General features: G+C 42.7%; 1 protein-coding gene across 1 annotated transcript in view; it reads right to left on the bottom strand.

Annotated features, from left to right (window-relative positions):
* ACACA (acetyl-CoA carboxylase alpha) overlaps positions 1-18818 on the bottom strand; it is a 993014-nt gene that overhangs the window by 90071 nt on the left and 884125 nt on the right. The window contains exons 50-51 of the mRNA XM_040424192.1: positions 12864-13041; positions 11975-12087 (exon numbers count right to left, since the gene is read on the bottom strand). Of these exons, the coding sequence (XP_040280126.1) occupies positions 11975-12087; positions 12864-13041 (291 nt within the window). The remainder of the gene's footprint in view (positions 1-11974; positions 12088-12863; positions 13042-18818) is intronic.

Raw genomic sequence — 18818 nt, 5'->3', positions numbered from 1 at the left:
TGCGCCAAATGTTCTCTATAGGTGAAAGATCTGGACTGCAGACTGGCCATTTCAGTACCCGGATCCTTCTCCTACGCAGCCATGATGTTGTGATTGATGCAGAATGTGGTCTGGCATTATCTTGTTGAAAAATGCAGGGTCTTCCCTGAAAGAGATGACGTCTGGATGGGAGCATATGTTGTTCTAGAACCTGAATATATTTTTTTGCATTGATGGTGCCTTTCCAGACATGAAAGCTGCCCATGCCACACGCACTCATGCAACCCCATACCATCAGAGATGCAGGCTTCTGAACTGAGCGTTGATAACAACTTGGGTTGTCCTTGTCCTCTTTGGTCCGGGTGACATGGCGTCCCAGATTTCCAAAAAGAACTTTGAATCGTGACTCGTCTGACCACAGAACAGTCTTCCATTTTGCCACACTCCATTTTAAATGATCCCTGGCCCAGTGAATCTTCGGATGATGTTATGCACAGTTGATGATGATAGATGCAAAGTCTTTGCAATTTTTCGCTGGGTAACACCTTTCTGATATTGCTCCACTATCTTTCTGTGCAACATTGTGGGAATTGGTGATCCTCTACCCATCTTGGCTTCTGAGAGACACTGCCACTCTGAGAAGCTCTTTTTATACCCAATCATGTTGCCAATTTACCTAATTAGTGTTAATTGGTCTTCCAGCTCCTCGTTATGCTCAAATTTACTTTTTCCAGCCTCTTATTGCTACTTGTCCCAACTTTTTGGGGATTTGTTGACACCGTGAAAATTGGAATCAACGTATTTTTCCTTTAAAATGATACATTTACTCGGATTAAACGTTTGATCTGTCATCTACGTTCTATTACAAATAAAATATTGACATTTGCCATCTCCACATCATTGCATTCAGTTTTTATTCACAATTTGTTTAGTTTTCCCAACTTTTATGGAATCCGGTTTGTATATCAAATTGTCATATTCATTAATTAGCTATTATTGTTTCTATTGGCTACCGTATAACAATTTATTTCAGCATGTGCATGTTAACATCTCATGTTCTATGAATTAATCTATAATCACAGATTTGGCATATTTACACCCTATATTACATTAATTTTCTATATGAATTGTCCAATATAATATATCTATATACTATTAATAGCTTTGTCCCTTCTTGTAGTGATTTTATCTGAGTAAGGATTTTTGTGTTATTTACTAATACAGATTAAAAATATTTTTGTATATTAATATTGTCTGTCTTTATTTCTATATTAACTATAGAACATATAGGAAGTTGTTAAATAAAATACTGACCCAAACAGCCTCCCCAATGCCTTAGTTGTTTAGGTCTTAATTTTTTTTTTTACTATAAAACAAAGACTACATAAGACAAAGAAAATTCAAGATTCAGATTTTAAATGACTTATTTATGCATTTAAAGGTGTTGTCAAGTTTCAAAAGGAAACCTAAAAACTCTAATTAGTCTGTAATAAAGAATATATGATTACTTACCTGACAGATCCCAGACTGCACCTTCGGTTCTGCCGGTAGGGTCTGTTTTACTGGATGCAGCAGTGACATCACATCAATAACATGTGACCACTGCAGCCAATCACCTCTTCAGTGCGCCACTAAGGCCAGCGATTGGCCAGGAAAACAGAACCCTGCCCGGAGAATAAGACTGGTAGTGTGGGGTGTGTCAGTTAAGTAATTATCAATTCTTTATTTCAGGTCGCTCCCCACTTGAAACACCTTTAAGGAAAAAAGGGTGCCCAACACCAACTGGTCCTGTGTGTAAAAATATGTGTACTGACTAATGTTAACATTGTGGCCAGTGACTGGCTGCCAAAGTGACCCAATGAAACCTCATCAGTGGTCTTAAAAAAAAAAAAAAAAAAAAATTACTGAGGACAAGGAAACGACTAGCATGGGAGCAGCAGGGTATTTGCATTATTGCCACTGTAACAAACCTAGCTTATTTGAAAATATTTCAAAAGACCAGAAAAGCCCATCTTAAAACAACAGAAACTTGGGAGTTTATATACATGATCAGAAACATGAAGAAACAAGCAAATCTGATAATATCCTAAACATCTAAGTTTGCTGAATATTATCCTGGAATTTATTATAAAATGCAAACTACCATTAGAAGCTGTTAATTCTGCTTTGATACAAACTGCCTTATGCTGTTTTACTGTAAATATCTGAAAAAATAAACCAGATGAATTCAAAGATATGTGAAAAAAATATTAAATCTCCCACTGACTTTCATAAAGATAATCTCCTAGGGTAATAGAGTCTGAGGGGTTAAAGAAGGCAGTGAACCCCTGGTTAATGACAGAAATTCAGCAGGCGGCCTATGATAAATGGAGCTCTCCCCATTTCTGCTGAATTCAGCATGAACCGTGACCCCACAGCTTGTTTGTGGCAAATGGAGTGCATGAAATATCAAGGGGCAGTGATCCAGAAGAAGACCAACTTTGACAAATTTTAAATTGGCCAGAAAGAAAAATCTGAAAAAAAAATATGTATTACCCTGTATTCTACAATCTTTCCTCCATTCAACTGTACTGAATAAGTAGCCGAACAATATGAGAAAACAAATGAGTTGGTAAGCAATTTTGGATAGCCTACAGAAGATGTTTATATATGGCACAAGGCTCGTTTAATTCTCTCTTCCATCATTCATAAACATATGATATACCTGCATGAAAACTGGTCTAAATATTCTAATGCCTTGAAAACTCATTTAATAATGAAGAAAACCGTCAAACAAGGAAACTCAAAAGCAATATACAGATGAGCAAGGGAATAGCGTGAGAAAACAAGTAATGAAGAAAAAGGTTTGGAAGAAAACAAGTAACACTAACAATATTACAGTAGAAACTAGCAGGTTGAAATGTCAATAAATGCATACATTTGTATAAATGATAAACTAATAACATGATCTGTCTATTATTTCAAATTACATACCATTAGATCATCATTTCCTGGGGCAGTTTCAGCTATTACGGATTTGTTTATGGAAATATGCTTGAGTAAAAAAATAATTATATATATATATATATATATACAAATATATTTGTATGTTAGATTCAATCATTTGGAGTTTCATATAGGGACCCACATGTTGAACATTTCATAATATATGTATTTTTTTTATTTCATCTGCTAATGGAATAAACATTTTGACCAGAGTTTTCCGCTGGATTTTTAAAACATTAACTAGACAGCACCAAGTAAGTATACCTGCTACAGGCTATTATAAAGACAACCTGTAGCCTACTGAGCACAACAGTGGACAGAAGTCACTATTTTTTAAAGGGGTTGTTCAGCCATTAATATTGAAAACCTATCGTCAGGCTAGGTCATCAATAGCTGATCAGTGGGAGTCTCACACCCAGGATCCCCACCGATCAGCTGTGAGACGAGGAGGCAGTACTCCATGAGAGCGCCGCTTCCTGGTCTTCACACTACGTCTCGTCTCCAGTGGAGCAGTGGCATAGTGTAATTACAAGTACTTGATCCTAGTGATGGACGAACATCGGCTGGGACGATTCGCAAACGCGAAATGTTCGCGAACTGCGCGTTCGTGGCGGGCCCTATTCACTTTAATGGCAGGCGAACCTGAAAAACCTTCAGGTCATATTTGCAGCCAGCAAACACATACTAGAAGTACACAAATAGTCCCACAACATGGACAGTGATATAACAGAGGGGGATCATCGGCAAAAATTCCCACATAAACTGTATTTTAATCAGGGGCCATTTTTATGCTTCTTAAAGGGAAACTCTCAAAAATGTGCCCTGCTGGAGCCTAGTGAAATTTTATTTCCTATCGGTTTGATGTATACAAATGTGCAGCACTCCACGTTTTTGTATCCTGCAGAGTCCAGAAAAAAAATGCATACGTTAACAATTTTTTTTTCTACCATGGAACTGTATGGTGAACGGACGCCACTGTACGGCATCAGTCTGAGGCATCTGTTAACGCATACATTTTTGGTATGCCATAAATGGATGGAAAAAATAGGATGTGAACCCAGCCTCAGTGTCAGAATAAGCACCAGTACACATCGGAGCAGCGTGGTGGAGAGGGGAGGCCGCTATGTACTGACAGAGCGCTACCTGGTCCTGGTGGTCAGAGATGAGGACTGTGTTTCCCAAGGATAATTTTCTACTGAGAAATACAGGGCACAGTAAAATACACTAGAATCTATATAATATAAAAATATTAGCCCTACCCCCGAATAATAATACATTTAGGTGGTCATTTATTATATACAAATACGTCTATGATAGGAGTATTTCTGACACAGATTGTGGCGCAAAGGTCCTTAGAACTACAATCTGCATATTTTTCACGCTCCTGCCAGGTCTAAAAAAGGATGGAGTGGGCAGGGAAAGGGTTACAGTTATGGCCATCCAGTTATTGGATACCACCGCCATACAATGACCAGGTAGCACATCTGTACAGTGACCGGATAACACCGCCATACCGTGACCGGATAAAAGGGTATAAGAGGGCACAGTACAGAGAATGACTAGGAGTACTGCACAGGATGTGGTAAGAGGGCACAATGCAGGGTTATAAGGGGGCACAGTCACATGACCCTGTGACATTAGGTCCTTATGGTGAATGCGGTTCATACACCACCATAATGAGACGCAGAGGAGTGAGACAAGGGTGTGATTATGTGGCTAGAGATAAAAAATTTTTTACTGTTGGCTAGTACAGGCCCCAAAAATTTGGCAATAGGCATTCACCTGACAGCAAAGAACTTTGGATTCTGTGGCTGAGGTACATTAGGTGGTCACAGGATAAACATGTAACCGTCGGCCAGTACAGGCCCCACAAATTAGGCAATAGGCATTCAACTGATAGCAAATAACTTTGGATTCTGTGGCTGGAGGTACATTAGGCGGTCACAAATATGTAACTGTCAGCCAGTACAGGCCCCAAAAATTAGGCATTCACCTGACATAAAAGGCCTTTTATGCCGCTGTATATAAGGCAAGGACCATTCTTTGTTCTGGGTGGTGGCAGATATGTTTGGGCTGGCATGAGGAAATTCAATTACACGTGGTCATCACAGGTGTTAAATTCCTCTGAGATCCATGCCTCATTCATTTTTAAAAATGTGAGGTAGTCCATACTGTCGTGAGCTAGGCGAGTGCGCTTATCGGTCACAATCCCCCCAGTTGCGCTGAACGTCCAAGAGTTCCATGGCAAATAGTGCCAGCTCTGGCCACAGGTCAAGCCTGCACACCCAGTAGTCAAGGGGTTCCTCGCTTCTCAGAGTGTCCACATCGGCCGTTAACCCGATGTAGTCGGACACCTGTCGGTCTAGGCGTTTCCTGAGGCTGGATCCGGTGGGCGTCTCTCGATGGGTTGGCTGCAAAAATGATCTCATATCCGAAGTGACCAACACATCTTCAAACCGCCCTCTTTTTGCAGGTGCGGTATGATTGGTACCCGCAACTGTTTCGCTGTGGGTGGAAATTCCTCTGCCAGTGCCCGCAACAGCAGAATGCAGCATCTCTCGCAGCAAGGCCTGAAAATACTGAATTCTGACAGCCCTCTGTGATTCTAGTAACATGCCCACCATTTTGTGTTTGTACCGGGGGTCCAAGTACGTTGCCAACCAGTACAGGTCCTTGACCTTTATACCTTTATGCTTTTTATACGGGGGTCCCTCTTCAAACACTGGAGCATGAAGGCCCCCATTTGCACTAAATTGGAAGCGGTGGAGCGCCCTGGCTCCTGCTCATTGCCCAGGAGAATGTCGTCCTCCCCCCAGCCACAGACAACACCAGGGATCCCCGAAAAATTTAAAGCCTGCTCTTCTTGCTGCTCCTCCTCCTCCTAGCCACCATTCTCCTCTGACTCCTCTTCAGACTCCTACTGAGTTGTCTCAAATGGAGCAGCCCCCCTGGAAATTCATTCAGCATTGCGACTTCCTCATCTTCCAGCTCCTGCTCCCCAACGACTTGATTAATGACATGACTCAATGCACGCTCCAGAAAAAAGGCGTAAGGGACGATGTCACTGATGGCTGCGACTGACCAGTTTGGTGATCTCATCAAATGGCCGCAGAAGACTGCATGGGTCGCGCATGAGCAGCCACTGGCGCGGTGACAAGAAACCAAGCTCCACAGAACCTGTCATGCCGCAGAGTCCGGACAGGTAGTCATTAACGGCACGTTTCTGCTGGAGCAGCCTATTAAGCATATACAAGGTGGAGTTCCAGCGTGTCGACCAGTCACAAATCAGACGTCTGACGGGCAAGTGGTGTCGCCGCTGAACGTCAGCAAGGCGAACCATGGACGTGTAAGATCTTCTAAAAGGGCCAGAGATTTTCCTGGCCTGCCGTAGTGGAGGACAAATGGGAGGAGAAGGAGAAGAGGCAGAACGTGGAGCATCGGGAGTGTGGCTTTGAAGGTTCTGACGGCGTTGCTCCCACTGGACTCTGAGATGGGAGGCCAGGTGCCTTCTTAAGGCGGTCGTCCCTAGGTGAGTGTTGGGCTTACCGCGACTTATGTATTGACAGCACCAGCTGCAGATGGCAACACTTATCAGCAGCTGACACATTAAAAAAAGCCCACACTGCGGAGCCATGTGCCGGCGTCCTGGGAGCGCAAGATGTAACCGTGCATGGTGGATGGCTCACTCCAGATACATTTGCAGTCTGCTTTTTGCCTCCTGTGCACTGCGAGTTCTGCCTGTTTTTCCTCCCTATCTGCTGCTCCGTCTCTCGCTCTGAACTCCCCTCCTCTTCTTCTCTTGTGGGCATCCACGTGACGTCCATCGACACGTCATCGTCACCTTCACCACCACTGACATTAGAGATCTCGGAGTAGGCAACAGCGGGGACCACCCTCCTTGGGCTAATCTGGGTACTATTGTCAGACTGCTGGGTGGTGGCCGTTGCTACTCCTCTTCCTCATCCAATGCCAAGAATGGCTGCGCATCGGTAAGGTCTGGGAAAATAATTCCTCTGACTCAAGTGGAGGGGCTATGGTGGTGTCTTTGGGGGTGCACACAGCAGAGAGTGAGGAGGGTGCAGATACAGAGGATAAGGAGGGTGCAGAAGCAGAAGGCTGAGTGAGCCACTCAACAAACTCTGGTGTGCCCTTTGATGTTATCGCACGCACCTTCTCCAACTTCCCACTTAGGCTCCGGCCTGGTGCACCTGCCCGACCCCTACCATCCCTGCGTAACGGCCTGCCTCTTCTTCTGCCTGTAATTTTCTAAATGACCCTCTGCCTAAGTCTGTAGAGAAGAGCAGTATTTGTGGAAGAAGGTATATCGCAGCCCTCAATCAGTATTTGGTGGAAACAGTTATATGGCACCCCTAAATCAGTATTTTGTGGAAGCAGGTATATAGCACCCCTCAAACAGTATTTGTCGGAAACAGGTATATGGCATCCCTTAATCAGTATTTTCTGAAAGCAGGTGTATCGCAGCCCTCAATCAGTATTTGGTGGAAGAAGGTATATAGCAATAGTACCCCTCAATCAGTATTTTGTGTAAGAAGGTATATGGCACCCCTAAATCAGTATTTGGCGTAAACAGGTATATAGCACCCCTCAAACAGTATTTGTCGGAAACAGGTATATGGCATCCCTTAATCAGTATTTTCTGAAAGCAGGTGTATCGCAGCCCTCAATCAGTATTTGGTGGAAGAAGGCATATGGCACCCCTCAATCAGAATTTTGTGGAAGGTATATCGCAGCCCTCAAGCTGTTTTTTTTGGGGCAACAGGTATATCACACCCGTTGCAATTAGTTACTCCAATAGCATTTGTCCCTCTATTTAGCTGCGGTGTCACAGCAGAACCGCACACAACTGCTGCACAATAAAAATACACTATAATATAATTTCTATGTTAGAAAGTATATTAAAAGTATATCACACCCCTCTATATCACACCTATCGATAGCACACCTATACCAGTCCTTAAAAGGACTTTTGTGACCCTATTAGCTAGCGTTTGGTGTCCCTAACTGTCCCTGCTCCAAAATGCTACCTATCCCTACACTGGCAAAACACAATGTAAAATGGCTGCCAGATCGGGTTTTGTTATAGGGTTAGGGGTGTGTCCATATACTGAAACGTCTCATTTGGCTGTCCTGTCCCACCTGATGGATGTGTCATGGGTCAAAGTTCAGCGCTATGCAAAAAAATATGGCGCGTGCGAATATAGCCATATGTTCGCATGTTCGGTAAATCGCAAACTTGCAAAGTTCGCCGCGAAACGACCGCCAGGCGACCCGCAAGGCCATCTCTACTTGATACATTCACTTGTGAGACAAAGGAAATGTTTCACCAAAAATTGTGTCTGTATCTGTCAGTATAAACCCACATAGCAACACAAAATCTTTTTTCTAATCAGTTTTTATTAAGGATGGGTTCACATAACAGTTTTGTTTTTCTGTTCTTCTAAATGCAGGACTTTTTTCAGTCTAAAATAACAGACCTCAAATAACTCACTGCCTAGAAGAATGGTTAAAAAGAACATAAAAAAACTTTATTGCGAAAATAAATAAATAAAACAAGGCTAATCCCTCTATTAGTGTATAGAGATAGGCAGATGGGGTAAGTGCTGGGTGAGGGTGTGTATGTCTTCACCTCCCCATACATCAGAGAGTGGATGAGAATTGGCTAATGGTTATGCGCAATCGCCAAATAACCCTCCGCAAGTCACCCCAATGAGTATTATAGCCTGAATGGTACATACACTAGACTGGACTGCTATGATTATGTAGTCTCAGTCGTGCCAGCACTGAGCACTTTAACACGACCAGGTATTGTGGCTAACTTGGATAAATATCGGGTACCTAGTTCAACAAGAGGTACCTGTCATTAGCCCAGGTAAAGCACAGTGGTGTCCTTGGAATTGATAACCAGAGTGATCCCAGGAAAACCCCTTCCACTGCTTAATTTAAGTCTAACTGATCATTCCCAGCCCTGCTCGATGCGTTTCTAGTAACCCTGTGTCGGGCACTTCATCAGGAGCTGTAGGCAAGGGTGCTGAGAATACTGGCTAAATGCCTAAGTTAGGTAACTAGCGGAGGACGCTGCACGTGGAGCACACAGCAGCATCGGCACTGGTATGGCCGCGCTCTCCCTTAAAATAATGGATCTTAGATGGAAATGGCTACAACGAATCCAAAATGTGCATAACTGAGCATAAGGGTCCATTCACACGTCCGTTTTTTCTTTCCTGATCTGTTCCGTTTTTTCAGGAACAGATCTGGACCCATTCATTTTCAATGGGTCCTGGAAAAAATCGGACAGCACAATGTGTGCTGTCCGTTTCCGTTGTTCCGTTCCGCATGTCCGAAAAAATATAAAACATGTCCTATTCTTTTCCGCAAAAATCAGATCCTGGACCAATACAAAGTCAATGGATCCGCAAAAAACGGAAGACATTCGTATGTCATTACGTATGTCATCCGTTTTATGCGGATTCCGTTCCTGGAAATTAGGCTTCCTCCCCAGTATTAAATGTGACCAGTGCGGCCCCCCTCCCTCTATATTCATTGGTGGCCAGTGCGGCAGTGCGGATTCCCAGTAAGTTTTCTACAGATCAGATTTTTCTCCATGGGAACGCCTCTGTGTTAGAATATACTGTCGGATCTGAGTTTTCACATGTTTCCGTTTTTTGCGGATCCGCAAAAAACGGATGACATACGGAAACATTTTCAGGAACAACGGATCCGCAAAAAACAGACCGAAAATCGGGATGTAGAAAAATACTGACGTGTGAATGTAGCCTAACAGATGCTAAAAACACAGGATCAATTATTTTCTTTATTTTTCTCTTCGTCTGACTGATCAGAAGAACAGAAAAATAAACTGATGTGAACCCGGCCTTACAGTTTTTTTAATTCTATTTTCTGAACATTATTATAGGGGCTGCCTTCTTGCCTGAGCTGTTCTTAACAGCATTTACACAGCATTAAGAAAATTGTTTTACAGCAGCCACATGGGCCATAGACACAGTGGTCAGGGGGGGACCTCATTGACTTCTATGGGAGAGTTTTTAAGGCATGCTCTGTGACCTGTACAGAGGTCATTGTACAAGGAAAAAATAGATACGCTATTACGATATCCTGTCTTATTTATGCACAGAGGTGATATCATTACAGACAGGTAACTGCAGTAAAGTGATCTGTACAGAACAAGAAGTGGCGCCTATTATTAGGCTTAGTGGTGAAAACTGCTGGATTTTATGTGTTTTATTTAAATAAAAGATATTGACATGGAAAAGTAAAAATAACATCAAATTTATTTAAAAAAGATGTTAAACATAAAAACATGATTTAAACAATAGGTAATTTTCTGATGACATTTAGCTTTAACATTTAGGCTACTTTCACATTAGCATTTTTTGTGGATCTGCAAAAACGCTTCTGTTACAATAATACAACCGCATGCATCCGTCATGAACACCACTGAAAGTCAATGGGGGAGGGATCCGTTTTCTATTGTCTGGCACGTCTTGCTCCGCACCTCCGCAGCGTTTTTCTGTCCGTGATGGGGACGCAACCAAATGGAACGGAGTGCATTTTGGTGCATTCCACTTCGTTCAGTTCAGTTTTGTCCCCATTGACAATGAATGGGGACACAACTGAAGCGTTTTCTCCTATGATGGATCTCAATAGCAGAATTGAAAACGCAGATGTGAAAGTAGCCTTAGCAATGCAGGGGCTTTTTTCCAGACTTTCCAATATCTCCAATCACTCATTCTTGCATGCACCTTCCACTTGAGGCTGTATATTAAGCATAAATCACGCCGCAAACACAGTCACAACACACCTCAGATACACGCTGCCACCACCTATCATTAGAGGAGATGCCGATCTATTAACACACCTCTTTTAAGCATCACTCTTCTAAAAAGCTATGGGTTATTAGAGCTACAAGGACTGATCATTAAAGTTTTAAAGCTTTAAGGGTAGAAGCAGCTTGTTCTGCTAAGCTGTTTGCATAGCTCCCATTCACTACAATCAGATTTATGAAACACCGGCCTGCTTGGCTGTTTCCATAAAACCAGCCACCAGTGGCCGGTTCTTATTCCCTTTCTCGTCAGGAAAAATGGCAAAATGGGAGGACTTTAAATACAAAAGGGTACAAGGCTTACAAAATATAAAAAGGGAGAAATAAAAATGACATACTAAACAGGTAAAACTATTATAAAAACAGAAGAGCTAACACTTACAAGCCTTCTGTGCCTGGAGGGTAGGCAGAGCAAATTGATTTATACCTGCTAGGTGACTGCTATCAGAAAATATGAACACTGATTTATGGTTTCAAGCCTGTTTAATACTTTTATCCTTTGGTTCAGGTTTCAGAACCTCCAAGTAATTTATTAGTCAAACTCCTGGAGGAAAGAAAATATTAAATAGCTGAACGCCCTGTAACTCCCTGACTATAGTAGATGGGGGAAGTTCACTTTAACCCTAAGTTCACACCTGAGCGTTTTACAGCGCGTTCCTACGCGCTGTAAAATGCACAACAAGGAGAAACCAATGCTTCCCTATGGGAATGGTTCTCACCTGGGCGTTTTACAGCGCGTACGATCGCGCTGTAAAACGCCCGACGCTCAAACAAGTACTTGAGCTTCTTTGGGCCGTTTTGTCGCGCGTTCCCGTACATAGACTTTCGGGAACGCGCGACAATGGGCGTTCGCTTGTCTCTGTATGCACGCTTGTAAACGCCCGTACAATCGCGCATACAGAGCGCTCCTTTCAGAACGCTCAGGTGTGAACCCAGGGTAAATGATAAAAGGTCCATTAGAAGTAAGGGAAACCATGCCTGCGTGTCACATCTGACACTCTGCTAATGACAAACCCCCAAAGCTCTGGTTCCTAAAAATTTTTTATAAAAATAAATAAATAAAAAATAAATAAAGATCCCCTGGACAGTTCGAAGGGGATTTTTCTCGGGAAATTACCTGTGTCAGTAAAAAGATATGTGAGCACCCACCTAATCTTTCTGCAAGATGTATGTAAACCGGATCTACTCTTCTCATTGTCTTCACCAAATCCTTTCTCCTGAACTTTATTTCAACGGTACCTTCTGGTTCCAAAACCCCCCCCCTGCAGAGAAAACAAAGTTTGATTAAAGAAGTTCTCTACTTTTGCTATATTGGTGTCCAATCCTCATGCTAGGCCATCAATATCAGATGGGTGGGGGCCCAACTGCCAGTACTAGAGCCGTGTTCTCCTCCTTGTTTACCTGCTTGCTGTCGACACAGCGGCGAGGAGGTGCAATTACAGCTCCTCTATCCAATTCACTTCAAGGAGGAGGAACTGTTGTAGTTACACTCAATATATTACACCTGCTTACTGCTGCAGTGTCAACAGTGGGCAGGTGAACAGTGAAGAGAACTTACAGCTTGCAGGAGCACCACCGCCTCTTCAAACAGCTGATCAGCAGGGGTGCCATGAGTCAGATCCCCGCCAATATGATAGATATTGATGACCTATCCTGAGGAAGCTTATTGAAGATAAACAAAGGTCACATTTGCAGCAACATGTTCTCTGAAATAAATACATTCCATTATTGTTATGACTCAACAACACTATCAGGGTGCAACTGTTCATAGTAGTATGGCAAATAATTCTGAAAATTCCCTAAAAGCATAGCTAGATAAATTGATATCCTCATTTATGAAGAATAAAGTTCCCTGTTGCCAGAAGGTAATGTTGCTCATGAAGGACTTAAATAACAATAGTATGATATGCTCATCATTTTATACTGTTTTATAACTATGGCATGTGCTATACTATCTTCTTGGACAGCAGCTGGAGGTCACAAGCATGTAAATGAAAATTCCTGAGACAGAACAAAATATCAAAATAAAAGGTCTTACCTGCTCTCTTTATCAGCATACATTTCCATGTGCCTTGGATTAATTGTAGGATCAATCACTACCCATGACCCTCCTCTCAGTTCAGCTTGTGGTGGTATATACACCAGCACAGGCTGTTGATATTCACGTAAGCCATCCACAATGTATGCTCCAAACTTCAGTACTTGATCATACATATCTGTAGATAAATAACACTGTTGTTTTTATTCCAGGCTTATAGGAAAAATAATTATACTTAGCTAATTGTAGCTTGTAATCAATATAACAAATCATTTAACGGCCAGTGTCTTGATAGGTTGGTGTTAATACTAAAGCAGACCATCTCACTATAGGCTCTACTACAAACTGGGGTGAGAAAGTTAAAGTCATAAATTAGGCAAAGGTTAGGCTACCTTCACATATATCAGTTGTGCCTTGCTAGATGCTGGAGCTGGACACAACTGATATATGTGCACAGCACTTCAGTACACAGATCTGGCGTCTGTACACGGATTGCGGCGGACAGAAAAACTGAGCAAGCAGCATTTTCTGTCGGTCACTATTTGACATCGGGCAACACAATTGATGTGCCAAATCTATGTGCATGATCCCATAGAAAACCATGGGATCAGTTCTGGCTCAGTCCCCTTCACAACATTTTCTACTTTAAGTGGGTGGGGGCACAGAGCCAGATAGCCGGACATATATGTAGGGTGCCTTACTCAGTGATGGCTGTTGAAAAAAATGAAACTAAATAAGAATGGAAAGACAAAATCAAAATATGAGCCATGTATTTGTTACAAGGTATCCATGCAATATCCATTTTAGTGTAGAACAAACTCAAGAAAACATCATTTAAATAAAGCATTTAAGCTCACCTAAAATCTGGAATAGTGTCTAAAGTCCATGCATACAAATTTTAAAACTATGGGGCCTGAAGTATGAGTCCTTGCACTAAATCACTTCCCAGTCACACCATCATGGTGTGGGGGACTTTATGAAGTTCGGCATTTCATATGTTGGAGTAAAATGCAACTTATGTATTCAGAGGTGTAGTAAAATGTAACAAATTTGTTGCATTTTTGCCTGTCCGTGCATTAGAAAATGAAATATATTCCATCTATGAACTTGCAAATATTTAGACTTTAATTATAATTATAATAAATCTGTAGGGACCGTTTCTCAGACTACCTGATTAACACTGTTCATTCTCTCATGTGAGCAGTGCTGGCCACTTCAAGGACAGCAGGAAGTGTCTTGGGCTACCTAATGCACAGTATGCATCAGGCAGTCTGTGAAGAGGTGCAGCCATTCTAGATAGAAGAAGAGAAGCCAGTGAATGTGGCTATGTAGCTAAAAGAATGAAAAGGAACGCACTGGGTAAGTATTCTATTTGTTCGGCAGTTTGTTTGTTTTTTTCCTTCAACCAGGGTGTCGCTTTACAGGTAACCTATCACAATAAAAATGCAGCGCAACTGCAGGCAGCTTGATATAGAGCAGGAGAACCTAAGCAGACTGATGTATAGATTTATAGGAAAAGTTGTAGTATATTTATTTAAATCTCTACTTTTTCTATGCTTAGGAGTCATGTGGGAAGTTCTACTAATTGACTGACATACTTTCCTGTGTACTTAGGCATGTAGAGTTAGCTGTCAGTAACCGATGAGACCACCCACATGACGCCCAGAATGAGCAGATATCTATTTATAAATTACACGTTTTACTGAATCTTTCCTTATTAAAGTGTACTTAAGTTTAACAAAACATGTGCATAATGGCAGTGCTTCATTGTTCAATCACAACTTTGAAGGACTAGGTCTTTTTTGGACAAGTAGTGGGCATTTCCCTTCTATCAAATTCTGCCAGTACTATAATGGCAGTGACTTCCCTTACTTCCCACTTAGTTTTTTTATCTAGGGAGTGCACACATCAGATGAGGGGAGAGAGAACACACTTGCAGACTGGCAGGATGCTTCTCTGCTCCAGAAAAGGCGTGAAGAAGAAATGCTTCTATCAGCGCTAACAAGCTCAGCCAACTCTGACATTTCCTGTGTGCTGTCACCTATCTCTCTGTTGCTGGAGGCAGACCTTGCCTAACAACAACAAGCGGACTAAAAAATTAGGTGGAAGTGAGACCCCTAGTGGCCATGACTTTTCAGCTTTTTTCAGTTGGATGCAGGCAGATTTTTTTTAAATCAAGTGACCTAGAAATTTGCCAATAACACCATTCTCTATTATATTAAATAATATGAATGTACAGTGACTCTATATACACTGCTCAAAAAAGGGAACACTTAAACAACACAATGTAACTCCAAGTCAATCACACTTCTGTGAAATCAAACTGTCCACTTAGGAAGCAACACTGAGTGACAATCAATTTCACATGCTGTTGTGCAAATGGGATAGACAACAGGTGGAAATTATAGGCAATTAGCAAGACTCCCCCAATAAAGGAGTGGTTCTGCAGTTGGTGACCACAGACCACTTCTCAGTTCCTATGCTTCCTGGCTGATGTTTTGGTCACTTTTGAATGCTGGCGGTGCTTTCACTCTAGTGGTAGCATGAGACGGAGTCTACAACCCACACAAGTGGCTCAGGTAGTGCAGCTTATCCAGGATGGGACATCAATGCGAGCTGTGGCAAGAAGGTTTGCTGTGTCTGTCAGCGTAGTGTCCAGAGCATGGAGGCGCTACCAGGAGACAGGCCAGTACATTAGGGGACGTGGAGGAGGCCGTAGGAGGGCAACAACCGAGCAGCAGGACCGCTACCTCCGCCTTTGTGCAAGGAGGAACAGGAGGAGCACTGCCAGAGCCCTGCAAAATGACCTCCAGCAGGCCACAAATGTGCATGTGTCTGCTCAAACGGTCAGAAACAGACTCCATGAGGGTGATATGAGGGCCCGACGTCCACAGGTGGGGGTTGTGCTTACAGCCCAACACCGTGCAGGACGTTTGGCATTTGCCAGAGAACACCAAGATTGGCAAATTCGCCAATGGCGCCCTGTGCTCTTCACAGATGAAAGCAGGTTCACACTGAGCACATGTGACAGACGTAACAGAGTCTGGAGACGCTGTGGAGAACGTTCTGCTGCCTGCAACATCCTCGAGCATGACCGGTTTGGCATTGGGTCAGTAATGGTGTGGGGTGGCATTTCTTTGGAGGGCCGCACAGCCCTCCATGTGCTCACCAGAGGTAGCCTGACTGCCATTAGGTACCGAGATGAGATCCTGAGACCCCTTGTGAGACCATATGCTGGTGCGGTTGGCCCTGGGTTCCTCCTAATGCAAGACAATGCTAGACCTCATGTGGCTGGAGTGCGTCAGCAGTTCCTGCAAGACGAAGGCATTGATGCTATGGACTGGCCTGCCCGTTCCCCAGACCTGAATCCAATTGAGCAACATCTGGGACATCATGTCTCGCTCTATCCACCAACATCACGTTGCACCACAGACTGTCCAGGAGTTGGCAAATGCTTTAGTCCAGGTCTGGGAGGAGATCCCTCAGGAGACCGTCCGCCACCTCATCAGGAGCATGCACAGGCGTTGTAGGGAGGTCATACAGGCACGTGGAGGCCACACACACTACTGAGCCTCATTTTGACTTGTTTTAAGGACATTACATCAAAGTTAGATCAGCCTGTAGTGTGTTTTTCCACTTTAATTTTGAGTGTGACTCCAAATCCAGACCTCCATGGGTTGAAAAATTTGATTTCCATTTTTTTATTTTTGTGTGATTTTGTTGTCAGCACATTCAACTATGTAAAGAACAAAGTATTTCAGAAGAATATTTAATTAACTCAGATCTAGGATGTTTTATTTTTGTGTTCCCTTTATTTTTTTGAGCAGTGTATAAATCTGCTCAGCTCCTTCTGCTTTATAACATACTGCCTGCAGAATGCATGAGGAGCTCAGGAATTTTCAGATTTGCAGCTGCAAAGAAGGGGACCAGGTACAGTCAGGTCCATAGATATTGGGACATACACTGCGTGCAGAATTATTAGGCAAATGAGTATTTTGACCACATCATCCTCTTTATGCATGTTGTCTTACTCCAAGCTGTATAGGCTCGAAAACCTACTACCAATTAAGCATATTAGGTGATGTGCATCTCTGTAATGAGAAGGGGTGTGGTCTAATGACATCAACACCCTATATTAGGTGTGCATAATTATTAGGCAACTTCCTTTCCTTTGGCAAAATGGGTCAAAAGAAGGACTTGACAGGCTCAGAAAAGTCAAAAATAGTGAGATATCTTGCAGAGGGATTCAGCACTCTTAAAATTGCAAAGTTTCTGAAGCGTGATCATCGAACAATCAAGCGTTTCATTCAAAATAGTCAACAGGGTCGCAAGAAGCGTGTGGAAAAACCAAGGCGCAAAATAACTGCCCATGAACTTAGAAAAGTCAAGCGTGCAGCTGCCAAGATGCCACTTGCCACCAGTTTGGCCATATTTCATAGCTGCAACATCACTGGAGTACCCAAAAGCACAAGGTGTGCAATACTCAGAGACATGGCCAAGGTAAGAAAGGCTGAAAGACGACCACCACTGAACAAGACACACAAGCTGAAACGTCAAGACTGGGCCAAGAAATATCTCAAGACTGATTTTTCTAAGGTTTTATGGACTGATGAAATGAGAGTGAGTCTTGATGGGCCAGATGGATGGGCCCGTGGCTGGATTGGTAAAGGGCAGAGAGCTCCAGTCCGACTCAGACGTCAGCAAGGTGGAGGTGGAGTACTGGTTTGGGCTGGTATCATCAAAGATGAGCTTGTGGGGCCTTTTCGGGTTGAGGATGGAGTCAAGCCCAACTCCCAGTCCTACTGCCAGTTTCTGGAAGACACCTTCTTCAAGCAGTGGTACAGGAAGAAGTCTGCATCCTTCAAGAAAAACATGATTTTCATGCAGGACAATGCTCCATCACACGCGTCCAAGTACTCCACAGCGTGGCTGGCAAGAAAGGGTATAAAAGAAGAAAATCTAATGACATGGCCTCCTTGTTCACCTGATCTGAACCCCATTGAGAACCTGTGGTCCATCATCAAATGTGAGATTTACAAGGAGGGAAAACAGTACACCTCTCTGAACAGTGTCTGGGAGGCTGTGGTTGCTGCTGCACGCAATGTTGATGGTGAACAGATCAAAACACTGACAGAATCCATGGATGGCAGGCTTTTGAGTGTCCTTGCAAAGAAAGGTGGCTATATTGGTCACTGATTTGTTTTTGTTTTGTTTTTGAATGTCAGAAATGTATATTTGTGAATGTTGAGATGTTATATTGGTTTCACTGGTAAAAATAAATAATTGAAATGGGTATATATTTGTTTTTTGTTAAGTTGCCTAATAATTATGCACAGTAATAGTCACCTGCACACACAGATATCCCCCTAAAATAGCTAAAACTAAAAACAAACTAAAAACTACTTCCAAAAATATTCAGCTTTGATATTAATGAGTTTTTTGGGTTCATTGAGAACATGGTTGTTCAATAATAAAATGAATCCTCAAAAATACAACTTGCCTAATAATTCTGCACTCCCTGTAGACACAATTCTAACATTTCTGGCTCTATACACCACCACAATGGATTTGAAATGAAACGAACAAGATGTTCTTTAACTGCAGAATGCCAGCTTTAATTTGAGGGTATTTACATCCAAATCAGGTGAACGGTGTAGGAATTACAACAGTTTGCATATGTGCCTCCCACTTGTTAATGGACCAAAAGTAATGGGACAGAATAATAATCAGAAATCAAATTTTCACTTTTTAATACTTGGTTGCAAATCCTTTGCAGTCAATTACAGCCTGAAGTCTGGAACGCATAGACATCACCAGACGCTGGGTTTGATCCCTGGTGATGCTCTGCCAGGCCTCTACTACAACTGTCTTCAGTTCCTGCTTGTTCTTGGGGCATTTTCCCTTCAGTTTTGTCTTCAGCAAGTGAAATGCATGCTCAATCGGATTCAGGTTAGG

Source organism: Bufo bufo, chromosome 3, assembly GCF_905171765.1.
Source record: "Bufo bufo chromosome 3, aBufBuf1.1, whole genome shotgun sequence".
Classification (NCBI taxonomy): Eukaryota; Metazoa; Chordata; class Amphibia; order Anura; family Bufonidae; genus Bufo; species Bufo bufo.
The sequence above is the reverse complement of the archived record's forward strand: the minus strand, read 5'-3'. Positions and strand labels throughout refer to the sequence as shown.